Source organism: Eptatretus burgeri, unplaced genomic scaffold, assembly GCF_056783735.1.
Source record: "Eptatretus burgeri isolate ZD-2024b unplaced genomic scaffold, Ebu_testis_v1 Ebu_testis_scaffold_3174, whole genome shotgun sequence".
In the NCBI taxonomy this organism is placed as follows: Eukaryota; Metazoa; Chordata; class Myxini; order Myxiniformes; family Myxinidae; genus Eptatretus; species Eptatretus burgeri.
This window is the reverse complement of record NW_028225122.1, coordinates 95,729-115,242: the sequence shown is the minus strand read 5'-3', so window position 1 is coordinate 115,242 and position 19,514 is coordinate 95,729. Positions and strand designations below refer to the sequence as shown.

The following is a 19,514-nucleotide window of genomic DNA, read 5'->3' as shown; positions in this document are numbered from 1 at the left end:
GTAAAAATAAAAACAACAAAAAAATAAGTTGGGGCTAAATTGGGGTTTGACAAATTAAGGGAGTGGGTATGTACAGTGACAGGCAAAGGCGATAGGTTGGGAGGGAGACAGGTAGGTAGGTCCGAGCCCGCCTTCCAAGTGGCCAGCACCACCGCACTCCCTCCACCAACTTCCACTGACAGCAAGGCAGAGGCCGGCCAACTTCATCGGCAGCTGTTGTCGTGCTGCAAGGCCTGTGCCGGCCCACTTCATCTGCCGGCTGGCTGTTTTTCTTCAAGGCCAGTGCCGGCCAGTTCATCTGCCGGCTGTGTTTGCCTGCAGCGGCCTTCTTCTGCGGGCTGTGTTTGCCTGCTACCTTTGCCATGCCATGCCCACTGCCCTTGTTCACCAGCCCCGTTCAATTTTGCTTTGCCCCCCCTGTTCATTTCCATGTGCGCCAGGATCCGCAAGGCAACAGTTTGCAAGCTGCGAGAACTGCCCTGTTGGCAGCTACAACACGGGCCTGCAGTGGCGGCCCGTGCACCGTGTTTGTGTCCATGCATCCATTCGTTGTGTTCATTGCGTGTGCCACTTGAGCTGGCACGGAGACTGCGTTTGTGCAGCCCATGCACCGTTGTGGTTCACTGCGTTCAGTTCAAAAGGGAAGGCCTTGGACTGCGTGTGAGCAGCCAGCCACGTTCCCTGTCACCTGCATTGTTTGAGCCAGAGACTGCATGCGGGCAGCCTGGCTCCCTGCTAACTGCTTTTCTTTTGCAGAGTTCAATGATCCTGGGCCATGGTTTAGTGTAAAATTTGTAAGTTAAGGTTAAGATGTACTGTAAATATGAGTGCGCCCCCGGCATGTATGTCTTAGCGCCGGCAATTTTATTTAAGTCGTCCGTGTGAGTGACTTTGTTTAGGTAGTTACGCAGCCCTCAGGTTATTTATTTTGGGGGACACGAATACCATGAATGTCGCACTCAGGGATCCGTAGGTAAAATGTACTAGGGGAAAACTACACATGATGGCACACGAAAATTTGACGACTCGGGACGAGTCTGTAAAAAGGGGAGGGGGTAGTGTTGTGGTTACCAAATTCGCAAACCACCATTCAGGTCCCTTAGGTGAGGTATCTCGGTAAGTACATGTGTAGTTAGGCCCAAACCCGTTGTCTAGTGGGAATACATGTCATTTATGCGTGCTGCGACTCTTCAGGATAGCCGTTTTTCTTTTGCTATCTTTATTTTGGACCAACCGCCATGATTACCACCACAACCACAACATCAACCACCAACCACAACGCCGCTTCACCACAACCGCCACGACCTTCACGTCACACCTCGCAACCGTCGCATCGCCACCGTTCTTGCCCCGCTGTGGGTACCGGTGTTGGACTCGTGCAGGGCGCGCGCCGAACAGCGTGTACAAAATCACGGATTTTGTGCTTCAAAAACGGATCAAAAACGACACACGCCCACTTTTTGCCGTCCAATCGGTGAGCGAGGGGCGAATTGGCCCCGCCCCCAGGGCGATCGATATATGCAAATTTATGGATCAAAAAGCCTTCACGCCCACTTTTTCTCGGGCCAATGGGGAGCGAGGTGAAAGGTCGAAGGGAGGGGGTCAAAGATGAGAGGGCGAAGCTACGGGGCTGATAAAAGGACCGTGTTCGTCAGTCCAGAGAGTCCAGAGGCGGAGAGTAGGAGAGTCCAGAGGCGGAGAGTAGGAGAGTAGGAGAGTCGGAAACAGAGAGTCAAGACTTCGCGGGCGGTGGAGTTGGCAAGAAGGAGCTGGTCGTCGTGTGCGTTGGAGTCGGAACGGAGCTGTGGAAAGGCAGCGACACCAGACGAGGGGGTGCTCGCGTCGGGAGCTGCACCCCAGGGAGGCCGACAGCGCGACCTGGCCGAGGTGGAGACGCTCGTCGCGGGATAATAAAAATCCTCTATACCCCGAGCATCAGCAACCCCTCCTGTTTCCCCCCGCGCTGAGATAGTGCGACCAAGGGGGCCCCTCTCCCACCCCCTACCAGACACTGTCCGCGAGGCCCGCGGAGTTGAGGCGCCATCGCCGCTCCGCGTCTCATCACCAGACGGGTAGGCGCGACCCGGTCTCGGCCTCAGGCCCGCCTCATCCTTGAGGGTATTCTTTTCCTTGGTTTTGGGTATGTGTTGTCGGCGCCGTCTGTGAAGTAGAATTGTATAAGTGTTGCCGTGTGCTCGGTAGTCGGTATTAGCTCTGCATTGTGTTTTCGCTTTTACATTTGCTTTTTGTGTAAATTACATTGTGTCTTTTCTGTGTGCATTTGGTGGAATTGTATATGTGTGCTCCCGTGTGCCGCGAATAAATGTGCTTTGTGTTGAACTGTTTTCCGCTTCGCTTCGTCTTTTCCTCTATTGAATCCCCATCTTGCTTCACGTAAAGGGTTGGTAGTGGGCTGAATACGCCCGATAATTAATCGAACCGTCGACGTTATTCTGATAGTACGGAACGGGTCGCTTAAGTGGCCCGTGTCCGAAGTCGACCTGCGGCGAGGTGCGATCGCCCGGTCTACCCTCCGCGCGGGTACTTAGGTAGGTCGAATTTGGCGAGCAACCCTATCCCACGCGGGGGCTGATTGGCTCGATCGCGGTGAGACCGAAAGGTCCACCCGTGACTGGTTCCCGGCGTTAGTCCGAGAGGGTCACGACTGGATTGTCCGTCCGGTGGGCGACGTGCCGCGATTCGAGTTACGTGGCCGTCAGCACGCCGGCGGGCGCGAATACCGCAGCAATATATATAGACATTTTAAGCGACCGTATATCTCTTGACTGTCTTGGAAGGTTATCAGTCTGATAAGTAAAAACACCCCTCTTCCCCAAAACAGAATGGCCTTCCAAATAATCTTTATGCAGTGGAAAAGGATCATCGATGATTCTATTTGGCTTATTAAAGGATTCTTAAATAAAAATAATAATATATTGGTGCTTGAAAGTCTGGCTGGAAGCAGGAGTCTGGCTTCAATGGAATGTTTGTCTCAAGTGATATCCAGATGCCTTGTCAAACTTTTATCAACTTCAGATTGTAAAATCGTTTCCCAGCTCTTTCAATTCAGGCTGACCTCCTGATAACCACTATCAAGGGGCTATGTATGATCTATTCCAGCACCCAAAGGGCTGCGGTCTTGGGGATGAGCAGACATTGTCATCATCTTCCACTCATATTCCCCTGCATATTATATAAGAACTCAGAAAGTCCATGTACTGCAGAATCAGAGGAAGACTGCGTTGCTTATTGAATCTCCTTTGAATTCCCAGTGTGGATATGATTTTGTTTGTCTGTTTTTAATAAATGAGTCAAATATACAGGAGGAATTGATTATTATTCGTCAGTGACCAGAAACCATTTGAAAATCAAAAGGAATTAATGGTTGCCAAGGTTCACCCTTTCATATATGTGAATTATATCTGACCTCTGTGATCAACTTCTATTTCTTTCCCCACAATGGTCATTATATTGTTGTGGATCTCGCCACTCCGGCGTGCGGGCGACTGCCTTTAGCTAATTTGCGGCCGCACGCGCCCACCGAACGTGGCAATCCAGTCGCAGCTTTTCGGATCAACGCCAAAACCCAGCTACGGGTGTTGTTAACCACACCATAGACCAGCCAACTTTTCTGTCCACGTGCTACAGGGTTGATCGCCGAAGTGTCGATGTACCTAATTATTCGCGCAGACAGAAATGCCAGGGATTTACACCTCAACGGAGCCTGCAGGAAAACGAGCCGCTTAAAGCAGCTCGTTCCGTTTGCGACTGCCAATCGGTTTTATATCGCCAAGCCCCGTCGGACCCGATTATCTTATCGATGTTAAAAACCAGCTCTTATTCCGAACGCAATTACGGCAGTTCAATGGAGGAAGGGATGCAACGAGCAGGTGAATATTCAAACAAAGAGGACATTTATTTGCAATGCAGGCACATAAGCAGTGAATGGGGGTAGGGGACAAGACACGAGCAAAAAGACCAACAGCCGTTATCTATTTATTATGTACATGCACTTAGTCAGTTCACTACTTAGTAGACAAGGCGCCACAGACTTTCATGCAAAAACCCCAAGAAAGAAAGAAAGGAAAGCACCGGGCTCGTAAGCCTTTATGATTGCTCGGAGCCGGGATGACCGCAGGGGCTCCAAAAGACCGAGGAGGCTACCTGCCACCCTCTTGGTGACTCGCTGGGCCACCCTCGATGTCTCTGCCCGCACTCAACTGGACTCCACCAGCTCCCAACTCAACTCTCGACCCCAACGATGCCTCCAACAATGCCTTCAACGACGCCTCCAACGACCAGGGAGACCAAGGAGAGAGAGACTAAGGAGAGAGACTCTCTCACCCACTCGCCAAGTCAGCGTTCCAACGCGGCCCTTTATCGCCCGGGGCGTTCGCCCCTCCCTTCTCGGCGCGCGGGGGAAAACTCCAGGGGAGTTCGGCTTGGCTCTTTTGGTCTGATAACGGACATTCTTTTCTTACGTCGTTCTGAGGGAAAATTCCAGGAGAGTTCGGCTTGGCTCTTTTTTTTGTGGAGGAGGGTCGTCCTTCCGGAGAATGTGGCTCCTATGGCGGTGTTTGTGGAGATGGCGTGGTGGTTGAGATGTCGTGGTTGGCGCTGTGGTGGGGATGCCGTGGTTGCTGAGATGCTGTTGTGGTGGTGGAGGTGCCGTGGTTGCAGTGTGGTTGGCGCTGTGGTGTCTTTGAAGAGATGCTGTTTGTTTGATAGATAAGACAGAACAGAATAACGGCTAACTCAAAGATGCACATCCCGGCACACGAATAGTTCCCTTTATACATCAGTGCGGAATTCTAACCTGGAACGCACACTTACTAAAATAACTGACCTCTGGGGAACCTGAATGGTGTTCTGTGAATTTCCACAACCGTAACAATATTGACCAACATTGCTCAGGGACACCGCAGCCCCCTTGGACAGCATACTACCTTTTCCCCCCATGTCCTGCATCTTGCTTCTTGATGGTGTCATGCACAGCCACGGAGGGGTTTCTGCACAGAGTTGTTGTCCTCCTCCAGCCGCTCGTGACAGTTGGTGCAACCCAGTTGACTTCCTTCACCTATACCACCACAAGTCAATGGCACACGTGGAAGGGGAGACCCAACAGTAACGAGAGAGGCGGCAGGATAGGCCAGGAGGGCTGCAAGTTTGTCGTGACCTGTGAGTCCATCGGGGACTATGCCAACATCCCGAGATGGTCCTCCTTGGCAAATCAAACGCCACCATGGGGCCAGGCTGCAGGGCCAAGTCATGCGCCAAATGCCGATCAAATGGCACGATATTGGACAATCACGTCAGAGCAGTAGTCAGTCCCCGTCCACCCTTGGGCACCACTGTGTGGACCGTCCGACATCTCTGCTGGGATGTCCGTGTCAGGCCGCTCGGGGCCGTGTCAATCGGAATGAACCACGTGTGTCCCAGTCACCACATCCAGCACCGCACTAGACGAAGGGAGACCGGTCACAGCTGCAGCCAAGTGGCGACCTCCTTGGATATCACAAAGACGGCATGCTCGGTCAATGAGGGCAGTCCACTCTCCGGGTGGGTAGGGATTGGAGTGTTCTTGGTAGCGACACCGAGACCGTCCATCTCGGGTTAGGACCCTAATGCTGCAACACGGGGCAGCTCATCAGACTTCACGAAACTGGTGACATTTGGGGACACACACGGGATGTTGGAGACACGATTCACAACCATGGGTGTTGGGAATGTGAACGAATGGTCTTCATGCTCATCCTCCAGACTGGAACGGTTGAAATAAGGTTGTGCAAATGGGGTTTAAACAGTCGTTCGTCTCCTCGTCCTTCACTTCCGGCAATCGGTTCAACAGGAAATGCTTGACCACACATGCCCTCCTCAAGAAGACCTCAATATTGTCTCTGCCCTCGTAGTTCACACAGCCTCGGCACACAGGCTCGGAGAAGGTCCAGAGCATACACCAAGATGCATGTGGAAGGTCACATGAGGAGCAGGATCGGTGATTTGCAGCCTCCACGATGTGGTTTGCCACGTCAAAAACTCAGGTTCCCAGGCTGCAAATGTCCCTCTGAAGAACGATCAAATGGTCTGTGAAAAGGCACGTTGGGACCCTTAACCACCACAGTGGAAGTGTTGTTGTGGTGGAGTGGGGTGTGGGGCAGACTCGTCGTAAAGCAAAGCAGAATGAGTCACCAAGCCGTCTGACAAATTGGCTTTGATGAACTCAACGGTTCTTCGGACATAAACGGTTTATTTGCGGGATCGGCAGTGACGTCACACTGCATCACCTTATCGCGTCACTTCCTGATTCCTCTGGTGGAACCATGTGGGGTGAAATTGTGTGAACAATACATTTGTGTGTCCACAGAGTGGATTGGGATTTGGTGATTAATGGTGAATAACATACCTCCACCAGGATGAACAGTTTACGTTTTGTATCCCACCGATAGGCCGGATCTGCTGACCTGAACCAAAATTTAATTGGCTTGTTATTGTCATCTGATCAACTCATCCACCAAGTTTTGTTAAAGTCCATCCACAATTTTTTTCCCAGGGTACTAAAGGGTGTAAGGATGAAAAATGACGGTTTTAGAAATTTGACCTGAAGATGACCTTTGACCTCAAAATCAATTGGGTTCTCAGGGACCACCTCCCCAACTTGGTAAAGTTCCTTGATGATCGGTTTGGAATTGTGATCTGTGGTGATAAACAATGAAACAGACAGAATGATCAATATATTTAAAACCACTCACAGAGCGACACCTGGCAAAACTCGGTGGAGAACATACCACTCCGCCAGGTGGAACAGGTAACATTTCGTCCTGCCACTGATAGGACGGATCTGTATCCGGACTTGAACCAAAAATCGAATCGTCTTGTTGTTGTCACCGAACCAACTCATCCACCGATCTTCAACAGAACTCAACCACAACTTATTGAAATATCATGATGTACATCGTTTTTGGTCCTCGTCTCTCTATGGTGATTAATTACTTCCGGTATTAAAAACATTCCCGGATCCCTCTGTACTGACCTGGCCGACTTTCCTGATCCTGACAGTCGAGGAATTGTGCTGCGGTCAGAAACGTGTCCATGTACATCGCTGGTTATTCAAATGGAGGATCCCGGTTCTCAGGGGTTCCCCGTGTCCCCCTCCACTCCATCACAGCTCCCTCCAAGGACCGATTTCCTTTGATCTGCGATGTACTCGCGACCTGAGGCCCGACATCCCGAAACGAACTGCGTACTCGCTCATCCCTCCCCTCCTCGAGTGCGGAATGGGGCTTAAACTCCGTTATTAAGTCTCAGGGAAACGAACCACAGAACATTCCGTTCTCTCGTCCCCATTCCCCTACTTTGGGGGTTCGTCGCGATCAGGGGCCACACAGAGGAAGGTGATAACCAAAACTTTACTGGATTGTCCGCAAAATGGCGGAAGAGGTGAGTGTGACGAGCATCACGTGGTGCCAAAACAGAGGGTGAGTAACAAAACCTGGACTTCATTTTTGGATTCGGAGCGACTTTTTTCCGGTGTCTCTTTTCCCAGGCGAACACTAAAACAATTAATGAATTCAACTGAACGGGAAAACTCGTCTGGGCTGTTTTTCCACCACAACGGAAAAAGTGGGTAAAAGTACCCGTTCCACAGAACTCCCATGACCCCATTCACCCCGCAATCCCCTCCCCCAGACCCACCATCACCCCCCACACCCCTCCCCCAGACCCACCATCACCCCCACACACCCCTCCCCCAGACCCACCATCACCCCTCCCCAGACCCACCATCACCCCCACACACACCTCCCCCAGACCCACCATCACCCCATTCACCCCTCCCCCAGACCCTCCATCACCCCGACACACCCCTCCCCCAGACCCACCATTACCCCCACACACGCATTACCCCCATACAACCCTCCCACAGACCCACCATCACCCCCACACCCCTCTCCCAGACTGACCATCACCCCCACACCCCTCCCCCATACCCACCATCACCCCCACACACCCCTCCCACAGACCCACCATTATCCCACACACTCCTCCCACAGACCCACCATCATCCCACACACCCCTCTCCCAGACCGACCATCACCCCCCACACCCCTCCCCCTCATCACAACTTCCACCCTCACGAACCTCCATTAAAAGTTTTTCATTCCAATTAAAGAAAGTCCTCCCTGTCCAATCACCTTCAGCTTGATGAATTCTCCACCTCCTTCCTTTATCTGTGACTCTGGTTCAGAGTTACTCTCCTGTCAAAAGGACGTTTGGACCTTTATCCACTTAAAAACAACTTCCACCTGAAAGAAAAAAAAACACAAGATCCAAACACGTTGAGATATCCATCCAAGCTCATCGAGCACCAGATCCACTGTGAAAAGGTTGAACAACTGGGAACTTCAAATATAAACGGTCGATGACCGGGAGACAAAAAACAAACCAGCTCTCTGACTTTCAGCCAAGAAAGAAAGCTTCTCTGTCGGGTCACGTGGGGAGAGGATTCATGACGTTCTCATCACATTGATGAGAAAATGTTTTACCTGTGACTTGTTGCTGTTGTTGGGTTTTTGGTGGTGGAATAGTGGTCGATATTTGGAATGTGCACCCATTGATCAGAGAGCTGCCGGACCGCACCCACATCTGTCCCTTGACAACAACCACATCTGTCCCTTGACAACACCCACATCTGTCCCTTGACAACACCCATATCTGTACCCATGACAACACCCACATCTGTCCCTTGACAACAACCACATCTGTCCCTTGACAACATCCATATCTGTACCCATGACAACACCCACATCTGTCCCTTGACAACAACCACATCTGTCCCTTGACAACAGCAAACAGCGGAAAAATGTCGTTGTTACGAACTCGCGGCGCAACAGGAAAGCCACATTCCAATGTCCGTGTGCAGTCAGCCGTGATAGCGGCTGATTTGCATAAGTGTATCAGAACAGCCTCTGCCAAGAAAGGAACTGTCCAATCAGTAGTGAGGGGGCGGAGCCAGCCGTGGGTGAAGGGTCGAAGGTGAAAAGGGGGCGGGGCCGAACCTCGGGTGAGAGGTGGGGGAGCTGGCGCCCCCGGGCCCGATAAAAAGCCGTGCAACCATGTGTGGATGAAGCACCGTGTGTGGATGAAGCACCGCGTGTGGATGAAACACCGTGTGTGGATGAAACACCGTGTGTGGATGAAACACCACGTGTGTGAGTAGAATGGTGTGTGTGAGTAGAATGGTGTGTGTGAGTGAAAGGCGATGTGTGAGAGAGACAGCGTGTGTGAGGTCGCTGTACGTGAGGGAGATGACAGTCGGAATGCGGGAGGACGCAACCGCATCCCCGTGCCCAAGTGCCATGGTGGAGTGTGTGAGCGTCGTGGCACGCAGGAGTGTGTGTGCGTTGAACGGCGACGACGATGGGACCAGATGAAGGACAAGGGCCGAGTAGCGGCCGTAGCTGAATTGAGAACCGTGCCGGGTTTGCACAGCAGCGAGCGCGGGGTCCGTGCTGTGCTACGCACAAGGCCGCCACGTGCGTGGCTGCGCAGGTGAAACCCGTTCCGGAAATGCCAGCGGTGGATGTTAGCCGATCCCGCGGACGGACAGAAGCTTGGCTGGATTCGGAATGTGGACCGGATGGGTTCTCCACGCGAGCGTGTTTGTAAAGCTCCGACGAGTAGAGCACATGTGTTCGCGTGGGGAACTCATCGAAACGCGGGGCTTGCTTTGAGATGCGCCGAGTGACGTCATGGCTGCACGTGTGTTTGGAATCCGGCAGAAGGGAATTCCTGCCGGACGGTACCCTCCAAGAGGGACGAAGTGCGCGGGGTGCAAGCAGCTGCCATGACGTCACGGAAAAAGAGCCCGGCTGTGAACTGCCGCGCTGGTGGTGTGCATTATGAAAAAAAGGAGTTGAGAAAAGCAAGCCTCGTTTCGGGTGAACAGGATTCCCAGGCAAGGGGTGGAAGACCCCTTTGTTTGGGAGCACAGGTAGTACGAGTGCCCCCAAACCGACCGCACAGCGGTCGGTTGGCGGCTGACCCCCGGCCTGTAACAATATATTAAAAAAAACTATCAAACCGCGTGCCAGAAATAACAACCACACAGGCCGTTCCTTCACTCTCGTGTACCCGTACCTGTGTGGCCATACGTGCGTGGCCGTTCGTGCAAAAAAAAAATTTTTTTTTGAACTTTCAAACCACGTGCCAGAAACAACAACCACACAGGCCGTTCCTTCACTCTCGCGTGCCCGTACGTGCAAAAAAAAACTTTCAAACAACCACACAGGCCGTTCCTTCAGAAACAACGACTGGATTGGGGCATTGTGTTTTTATCGAGAAATTATTACAATACAGTGTCATCACTATCCGGAAGTCCATACGTTGTAACCCGTAATGGGGAACGCGGCTGAGGATCTCGTCCCCAACGGCCACGCCTACGCAGCAACGTGTCCTGTCATTGGTTGGTAAATAAATGGCCATAACTTGGGAAGCACTTGTCCATTTAATATCAAACAATAAAGAAGAACGATATCAAACCTTGAAAAGGCACATACTCAGGTCCCCAGTGTCAATTGTGACGTCATATCAAATGAAGAAGAGTTGTGACATCAATTGAGACGTCATAGCACCGTGTCCTGTCATTGGTTTGGTAAATAAATGGCAATAACTTGGAAACCATCTCGTCGCAGCTTCTGAATCAACGCCGAAACCCAGCTACGGGTGTTTTTAACATTCCATAAACCAGCCAACTCTTCTGTCCACGCGCTTCAGGGTCGATCGCCGAATTGTCGATGTACCTAATTATTCGCGCAGACAAAAATGCCGGGAGTTTGCACCTCAACGCGACCTGCACGAAAACGAGCCGCTTAAGCAGCTCGTTCTGTATGGGATTGCCCAGCGGTTTTATATCGCCAAGTCCCGTCGGACCAGATGTGCGTTTTATCGGCTTATAATAAATCAGTCAGCTAATATCCCGAACGCAATTATGGCAGTCAATGGAGGAAGGGACGCAACGAGCAGGTGAACATTGAAAAAATGGGGGTATTTATTTCCAATGCACATATGCAATGAATGGGGGGATAGGGACAAGACACGAGCAAAAAACCTACAGCTGATGTCTATTTATTATGTACATGCACTAAATCAGTTTGTTACTCATGGACAAGGCGCCACAGACTTTCCTGCAAAACCCAAGAAAGAAAGGAAGAACTGGGCTCGTGAGCCTTTATAATTTGCTCGGAGCCGGGATGACCGAAGGGGCTCCGAGAGACCGAGCGGGCTACCTGGTTCGGCGACCCTCGGTCTCTGCCCGCACTCCAACCTCCGAACTTTCCAGCTCTCCATCCCAACTGCGACTCCACCACACCAGCGCAGCGCAAACTCGAACGCTCTCTCCAAGCGCTCTTCCCGACTCCACCACACCAGCTCCTCTCTCCAGCTCCCACTCGAACTCCAACTCATTCGTTCTGATTAACGGCGAGCGAACCCGGCCCTTTATAGCCCCCGGGGCTTCGCTCTTCACCTTCGACCCTTCACCCCCGGTTGGCTCCCCCCCTTTCGCCATTTTGATCCGATCTTGCCGTCAAACGCGGCCGTGTATGAGATCATCGTCAGAACGTGGCCGTGTTTGAAATCACCGGCTTCACGCGGACGTGGTTGAGATCACCGGCTTAACCCGGACGTGGTGAAGATGGTGAGGAGATGATGGCGGTTGTGGAGAAGACGGTGAGGAGACGATGGCGGTTGTGGAGAAGATGGTGAGGAGATGTTTGTTTGTTGTGGAGAAGATGTTGAGGAGATGTTTGTTTAAAATAAAAGACAGAAAAGAATTACACCACCTCAAAGGGCACAGCCCAGCACACAAACAATTCCCGTTATACATCGGTGAGGAAATCTAACCGAGAACACACCCTCACCAAAATAACTGACCTTCGGAGAACCTGAATGGTGATCTGTGAATTTCCACAACCGTAACAATATTGTTGCGAATTCGTGCGATCGGCCGCTCAACTCGAATGGCGGCCGCCTCGCCCACCGGACGGACAATTCAGTCGTGACACTACGGGAACTATCGCCCGGAGCCAGTCACGGGTGGGCCTTTCGACCTCACCACAATCGTGCCAATCGACCACCCGCGTAGGATAGGGTTGTTCGCCAAACTCGACCTACCTAAGTACCCACGCGGATGGTAAACCGGGCGATCGCACCTCGCCGCAGGTCGACTCCGGACACGGGCCACTTAAACGACCCGTTCCGTACTATCGGGATAATCGAGCGGTGTTATCGTCGGCCTCGACGGTTCCGATTAATTATCGGGCGTATTTAGCCCACTACCAACCCTTTACGTGAAGTAAGATGGAGATTCAATTAAAGAAAAGACGAAGCGAAACGGGAAAACAGTTCAACATGATGCACATTTATTCCGCGGCACACGGAGAGCACACATATACAATTAAACAGAATGCACATATATCAAATGCTACAAAAGAAACACAACAATGCAGATCTACAACCGACCACGCGTGCACACGGCAACACTTACACAGTTTTACTTTACAGACGGCGCCAACAACACATTTACTCAAAAGCAAAAGAAAAGGGCCACCCTCAAAGACAAGGGGGCAGACGGGGCCTGTGGGCCAATATTTGCGCGGGACCTGAAAGAGCGGTCAGGTCCGCGAGACCGGGTGGATCCTACCCGTGTCTTTGTGATGAGCCGCAAATGTGGCGGCGCGGCGGTGCCCCGACTTCGTGCACCTTCGTGGGTTTCTTTGGCACTGCTTGGAGTGGGGTGGGAACGGAGCCCCCTTTTCGCACTCTCTCAGCGCGGGGGGGAAAAGGGGGGGGGGATTGTTGATGCTCTGGGGAAAGAGTATAGCTGGCTGTCTTGGGTCCCGCGCCGAGCGATTCCACCGCGAGCTCGTCGCCGACCGCCGTCTTCCTTTCCTCGGACCCGAGCTATTCGGTCTCTTCCCCCATTCTCCTCAGCCGACTGCAGCAAACCACCTGTACGCCCTCGCCTCCCGACTCACTCCCCGCTCCTCCAAGGCCGACTCTGCGCTCAAACCGACTCGACCGCGCTCCAGGCTTCCTCTCTCTGCAGCTCCCCGACAGACTCCGAACCCCGACAGACTCCTAACCCCGATAGACTCCGAACCCCGACAGACTCCGAACCCCGACAGACTCCTCAAATTCGCCCTGCGCTCGGCGCTTTATAGGCCGGCAGGAGAACCCATATGCAAATTTCTGGATCAGAACGAGCTCGGGGGTGGAGCCACACTCGCCCATTGGATGGAGGAAAAGGGGCGTGAGTCTCCCCTGATCCGAGAATTTGCATATCTCGATTCGACACCGACGCGCCTGGAGGCGGGGCCAAACCGCCCCGCGCTTGCTGATTGGACGGATCAGAAGTGGGCGTGAATCATTCCTGATCCGAATTCTCCTCGGTAAGGCCGCATTTTGCACTCGCGGCTCGGCGCGCGTCTTGCACGAGTCCAGGACAGCCTGACGCTCGGTGCTCACAAGTGGTGCGGGAATGGCCGCAGAAGGAGAGGTGAAGGTGGTGGAGGGTTTAAGGTGGTGGTTTATGGCCATGGTGCCGTTTGGAATGGCGGTGATGCGATGTTTGCGGGAGCGAGTTGTGAAGGTAAAGATCGTGGCTGTTGGCGTTGTTGTTGTTGTGAAGCGGCGTTGTGGTTGGTGGTTGTTGTGTGATGGCGGTTGAGACGTGGTTGGTTCAAAATAAAGATAGAACAGAAAAACGGCTATCTCAAAGGGTCGCAGCCCGAATGAATCACATTTATTCCCTCTAAACAACGGGTTTGGCGCTAACTACACATGTACTTACAGAGATATCTCACCTACAGGATCTGAATGGTGGTTTGCGAATTTCCTCAACCGCAACAATATCAAACCTTGAAAAGGCACATCCACAGTGCCCCGGCAATATACCTGGAAAGTTTCAATTAGATCGGACCAGTGTTAGTCGAGAAACAGCGGTTTATTCATATAAATAGATTATATAAATACAGTTCATACGAGAAACAATCTATATTGTTGCGAATTCGCGCCCGCCGGCGTGCGATCGGCCGCTCAACTCGAATGGCGGCCGCCTCGCCCACCGGACGGACAATTCAGTCGTGACACTCCGGGAACTATCGCCCGGAGCCAGTCACGGGTGGGCCTTTCGACCTCACCACAATCGTGCCAATCGGCCACCCGCGTAGGATAGGGTTGTTCGCCAAACTCGACCTACCTAAGTACCCACACGGATGGTAAACCGGGCGATCGTACCTCGCCGCAGGCCGACTCCAGACACGAACCGCTTAAGCGGTCCGTTCCGTGCTACAGTGATAACCGAGCGGTGTTATCGTCGGCCTCGACGGTTCCGATTAATTATCGGGCGTTTTCAGCCCACGACGAACCCTTTACGTGAAGCAGGATGGAGGGTCAATAAATAAAAGGCGAAGCAAAACGGGGAAACATTTCACACAATGCACATTTATTACGCGACACACGGAAAGCACACATATACAGCCAAACAGTCCAAATGCACCTATATCAATTAAAACGAAAGCAACAATGCAGAGCTACTCCCGAATACGCGTACACACGGCAACACTTACGCAGTTTTACTTCACAGACGGCGCCAACACATTCACTCAAAAGCAAAGGAAAGAAGCCACCCTCATAGACAAGGGGGAAGACGGGCTTGTAGGCCACTATGTGCGCGTAACTTGAAGGAGCGGCCAGGCCCGCGAGACCAGGGGGTCCTTCCCGCGTCCTCGTGACGCGTTGGCAGACGAGCCGCAGATGTGGCCGCGTGGCTGTGCCCCGACTCCGTGCTCCTTCGCGGGTTTCGTTGGCACGACGTTTGGAGTGGGGTGGGAACGGGCCCCCTTTGTTGCACTATCACAGCGCGGGGGAAAGGGGGAATTGTTGATGCTCTGGGGGAGGAGAATAACTGGCTTGCTTGGGTCACGCGACGAGCGTTCTCCCACCGCGACCTCGTCGCCGACCGCCGTCCTTCTCGCCTCGGACCCGAGCTCCTCGGCCTCTTCCCACAACTCTCCTCAGCCGACTGCAGAACCCACTCGATGCCTTCGCCACCCGACTCCACTCTCTGCCGCTGCCACACTCTGCCGCTGCCAACCAAAAACTGACTCTCCCCAGACTTCGGGCTCCACTCGGCTCTCCAGACCCGACTTGACTGCCCCGATTCGCCTTGCGCTCGCCGTTTTATAGGCCGGCAGGAGAAAACAGGATGCAAATATCCGGATCAGGATCACCTTGGGGCGGAGCAATGCTCGCCAATTGGACGGAGGAAGAGTGGGCGTGAACCTCCCCTGATCCGAGAATTTGCATATTTCGATTTCACTCAGACGCGCCTGGAGGCGGGGCCAAGCCGCTCCGCGCTTGCTAATTGGACGGATCAGAAGTGGGCATCTGGCGTTCCTGATCCGAATTCTCCTCGGAAAGGCCGCTATTTGCACTCGTGGCTCGGTGCGTATTGCTGAACGAGCCCAAGACAGCCCGACGCTCAGTGTTCACAGGTGGTGCGGGAATGGCCGTAGAAGGAAAGTGGTGAGGGCGCTGGAGGGTTTATTGTGGGTGGTTTGATGGTTATGGTGCCGTTTGGGAATGACGGTGATGCGATGTTTGTGGGATTGAGTTGTGAAGGTAAAGGCCGTGGCTGTTGGCGTTGTTGTTGTCTGAGGGTTGGAGCGTGGTTGTAGTTGGTGACGATGGCTGGCATGGTGGTTAAGGTGGTTGTTGTGTGATGGCGGTTGAGACGTGGTTGGTTGAAAATAAAGATAGAACAGAAAAACGCTATCTTAAAGCGTCGCAGCCTGAATGAATCACATAAATACGCTCCAAACAACGGGTTTGGGGCTAACTACACATGTACTTAGAGTTATCTCACCTACGGGCCCTGAATGGTGGTTTGCGAATTTCCACAGCCGTAACAATATAAATACACAGCCCCCTGTATTCACGACGTTCCTTGAGTTTTTCCCTCGACATAAGAGCATTTTCTCCTTTGCAACGACAGTATGTTGCTCTAACTTATCTCCAAGAATGCACCTGTGTGCGAGAAGTGTAACTTTGAAAAATAAATAATGGGAAAGTTATCAAAGATGAAGGCCAAAACGATTGGGAAAAACAAACAATTTAATGGTTCACACCTGTACACCTGATCAAAAGGACGTGCAAAGAATAAACCCTGACAAGTGATGTGAAGAACTTCCGACAAGAGGAAGAACAAACACAGCTATGGGATTAAAGATATCCCAAAGTTTGAGAAACAAAATGGCATTCCAGTTCAAGTTTAAAATCTATACTTATTGTGTGTGTTTCTGTGATTGTTTTCCTGTGATTGTTTGAGTGTATTAATGTGGTTGTGTGTGTGTGTGTGTGTGTGTGTGTGCGTGTGTGTGTTTGTGAGTGTGTGTATCCACCTCCATTTTGGTGAAGGATCATGTTTGTTTGAGCAAGTTGTGAAGTTTTCTTGTTCTCAGAGTTTTGTTCCGATGGATATTTTCAGGATCGTCAGGGAACCCCAGGCAGTCTCCAACTGCAGTAAGTTTGCAGTAATATTTATTCCCAGAGATATTTTTGAAGATCTCAGTGGGTTCTTTTTCATCACTCCAATTGCTCCAGCTGTCACTGACACAATGTCGACACTCGTCAACTTCCAGGTTATTTTGACTTCATTTTCCAGATCCCGGTATTTGGTCATTTCCCTGATATCACGGTATTCACACCGAAGTCTCTGGGTCCTCGCACCTCTGTTGCATCGTCGTGTGTATTTTTTGATGACGAGACAAAGTTGATGAAGAAACAAATGCCTTGTTACAAACAGAACATTTGTGGGGTTTATCCCCGGAATGTATTCGTTCATGATGACTTAAATTTGATGATCGATTAAACGCCTTGTTACAAACAGAGCATTTGTGGGGTTTATCCCCGGAATGTATTCGTTCATGTTGACGTAAAGTTGACGATTGAGAAAACGTCTTGTTGCAAACAGAACACTTGTAGGGTTTATCCCCGGAATGTATTCGTTCATGTTTATCTAAATTTGATGATTGATTAAAGGCCTTGTTACAAACAGAACACTTGAAGGGTTTATCCCCGGAATGTATTCGTTCATGGATATGTAATGTTGATGATTGAATAAACGCCTTGTTACAAACAGAACACTTGAAGGGTTTATCCCCGGAATGTATTCGTTCATGGGTATGTAATGTTGATGATTGATTAAACGCCTTGTTACACACAGAGCACTTGGAGGGTTTACACCCAGAATGTATTCGTTCATGTTTATGTAAATTTGATGATCGATTAAACGCCTTGTTACACACAGAACATTTGTCGGGTTTATCCCCGGAATGTGTTTGTTGGTGATAATTTAAACCTGATGACGAAAAAAAGGCCTTGTGACACACGGAACAATTGTAGAGTTTCTCGTTTCCTTGGATGTGCTTGATCACCTTCAAACAACTTTTGTGGTTGTTGTAAGAGACGCTGCTCGATTTGTCATTGTCCTGACAAGAAGGCATTTTCTGATTGAAATGATCTTTTTCATCAAACTGGGCAGAGTTGGTAAAAGAAACGATTTTCATTTCTTTATCTGCAGAGACAATGAAACAAAACGAACTGGGAATCATCTGAAAATACATCATCAGAACCCCTCCCCACCCCACACCCGTCGACCCCCTCAGACCGCGTTTTTTAATGTCGTGTACAAACTTTAGTAAATCCTGGGAGATGAAGATTTTGTTCAAGTTTCATTGAAATTGTGTGTAATTTTGTTTTTTAATACCAATATACCAGTGGGGCCAGACTGGTGTATTGTTGTGGGCCGGGGTTCGGTGAGGATGAACGACGACGAGTTGGAGCAGTGGAGTCATTTCACACCGAACACCCGGAATTTCGGTCGTGACTCTCGGACAACTCCGAAAGGTCACGGGTCACTGAGAGAATTGTGGTCGCCAATATTTTGACGGCGTGAGGTCGGGTCCACTTGTATAACTCCAATTTACCTAAATACTCATGCCGTCCAACGACCGGGGAAACTCCACCCTTGGCCGATGTTGTCCGAATCGAGTCACGATCACCGACTTGGATCCGGCGTAACCGAGCTAAAGTTACCAAAGCCGCGCCAGACCAAATGAACAATTTACCGGCATGAACGGCCTTCCTAAATCTCAATACGCACCTTGCTCGGCCAATGGAGGAAATCACAGAAAACGAGCTGGTACATTTAACAGGGGTTTATTTATAAGGGAGGGGGACACAAAGAGCAGAGTTGAACCGACTAAAAGCAATGCAGGTATGTACAAGGCACTTAAATAATTCTACTTGAAGACGGGCACACACACAGACACACATCCAAACAAATGGACCCCCTCGGGTCTTTATTGAAGGCTTCCAGCTCGAGGAAAGGTGAGCTGGAGACCAGAGCCTGTACTTGGACCTGTCCACCTCGTGTGGTCTTCGACGATCCGGCTCGGCGACACTCGAACCCGCAACACGATGCCGCGCCAAGCACTTGTTACCGCACTCTCTCACCGGCCACGCACCAAACAACCAAGACCAAGGAGAAGATCAGAGACGACAATGACCCAGGACCAGACGAACCAGCCAGCACCAAGACCCATGACCCTCAGGACGACGATGACTTTCACGACAAAAGCTCCCAGCCTGGCATTCCTTTTTCCTCCTCCGGGGTGAGCAAATCTCCGTCTGAGGCGTTCTCCACCCTCATTGGACGGGGAGTCGTGGGAAAGTCGCTCACTGTGGCCATCTCAACCCTCATTGGCCGGCGTGTCATGGGAAGTCGCCCTCTGTGGCCATCTCAACCCTCATTGGCCGGCGTGTCGTGGGAAAGTCGCCTTCTGTGGCGTGATTGGACAAGGGGCATGCCCCTGCCTGGTCTGAGACCCGGTCTGAGGCGATGGAAATCTCCGCCAACGTACGCGGCCAAACGCATGTGGGCAATGGCGTCGGTGTGTGAAGTGAAGTGAAGGAGATTTGTTGTCAACGAAACTCCGCAGCACACACATGAAATACCCGTTAAACACAGGTAGGGGCCCTAACTATAAACACACACTTACTGATATAACTGTTCTTTTAGGACCTGAATGTTGAGTGCTCATGGCTGCCAGATTCGTAACAACATAACGGTTTATCAATATTATTGAAATAAAAAACAAAATGAGAATCTAATTTTTTTTGACGCAAGTTCCAAAAATACACAGTGGTCCAATCGTCCAATGTGCATTCATATGTGACGTACACATCATTGACACACGGTAACTTTTCAAAGTATTCCGACACGGAGCTTTCTTTTTTACCCCATGAGAACGGTTATTTTACTTCCAACTACAACTTGTGTTAAAAATGATTTTGTTTGAAGGTGAGATTAGTATTGGTAACCGACATAGAACTAAATCCATCGACATCGCCGTCCCGGGATGACTATCGTGGAACCCTGCACTGGGACAGCTTTC

The 19,514-nt window shown here is 51.2% G+C and overlaps 2 protein-coding genes and 1 pseudogene across 6 annotated transcripts in view; all 3 read right to left on the bottom strand.

Moving 5' to 3' along the window:
- LOC147006450 (uncharacterized) overlaps positions 1-7,630 on the bottom strand; it is a 32,459-nt pseudogene extending 24,829 nt beyond the window's left edge. Inside the window, exon 1 of the transcript XR_015054826.1 lies at positions 7,031-7,630. The product of XR_015054826.1 is annotated as an uncharacterized LOC147006450 (transcript). The remainder of the gene's footprint in view (positions 1-7,030) is intronic.
- The window catches only part of LOC147006445 (uncharacterized), a 145,834-nt gene that overhangs the window by 78,981 nt on the left and 47,339 nt on the right, over positions 1-19,514 (bottom strand). The gene's annotated exons all lie outside the window — the stretch shown is intronic.
- LOC147006449 (uncharacterized) overlaps positions 1-19,514 on the bottom strand; it is a 91,748-nt gene that overhangs the window by 69,174 nt on the left and 3,060 nt on the right. Inside the window, exon 1 of one of the 3 annotated variants that reach the window (XM_085868778.1) lies at positions 6,404-6,606. The exons of 1 other annotated variant lie outside the window; for it this stretch is intronic. Coding sequence is in view for 1 of the 2 variants with exons in the window: in XM_085868779.1 (XP_085724905.1) it covers positions 16,758-17,632 (875 nt within the window). In the remaining variant the exon portion in view is untranslated. Of the gene's footprint in view, positions 1-6,403; positions 6,607-16,152; positions 17,633-19,514 lie in introns of those variants that run through there. One more of the 3 variants, XM_085868779.1, reaches the window with a different exon arrangement.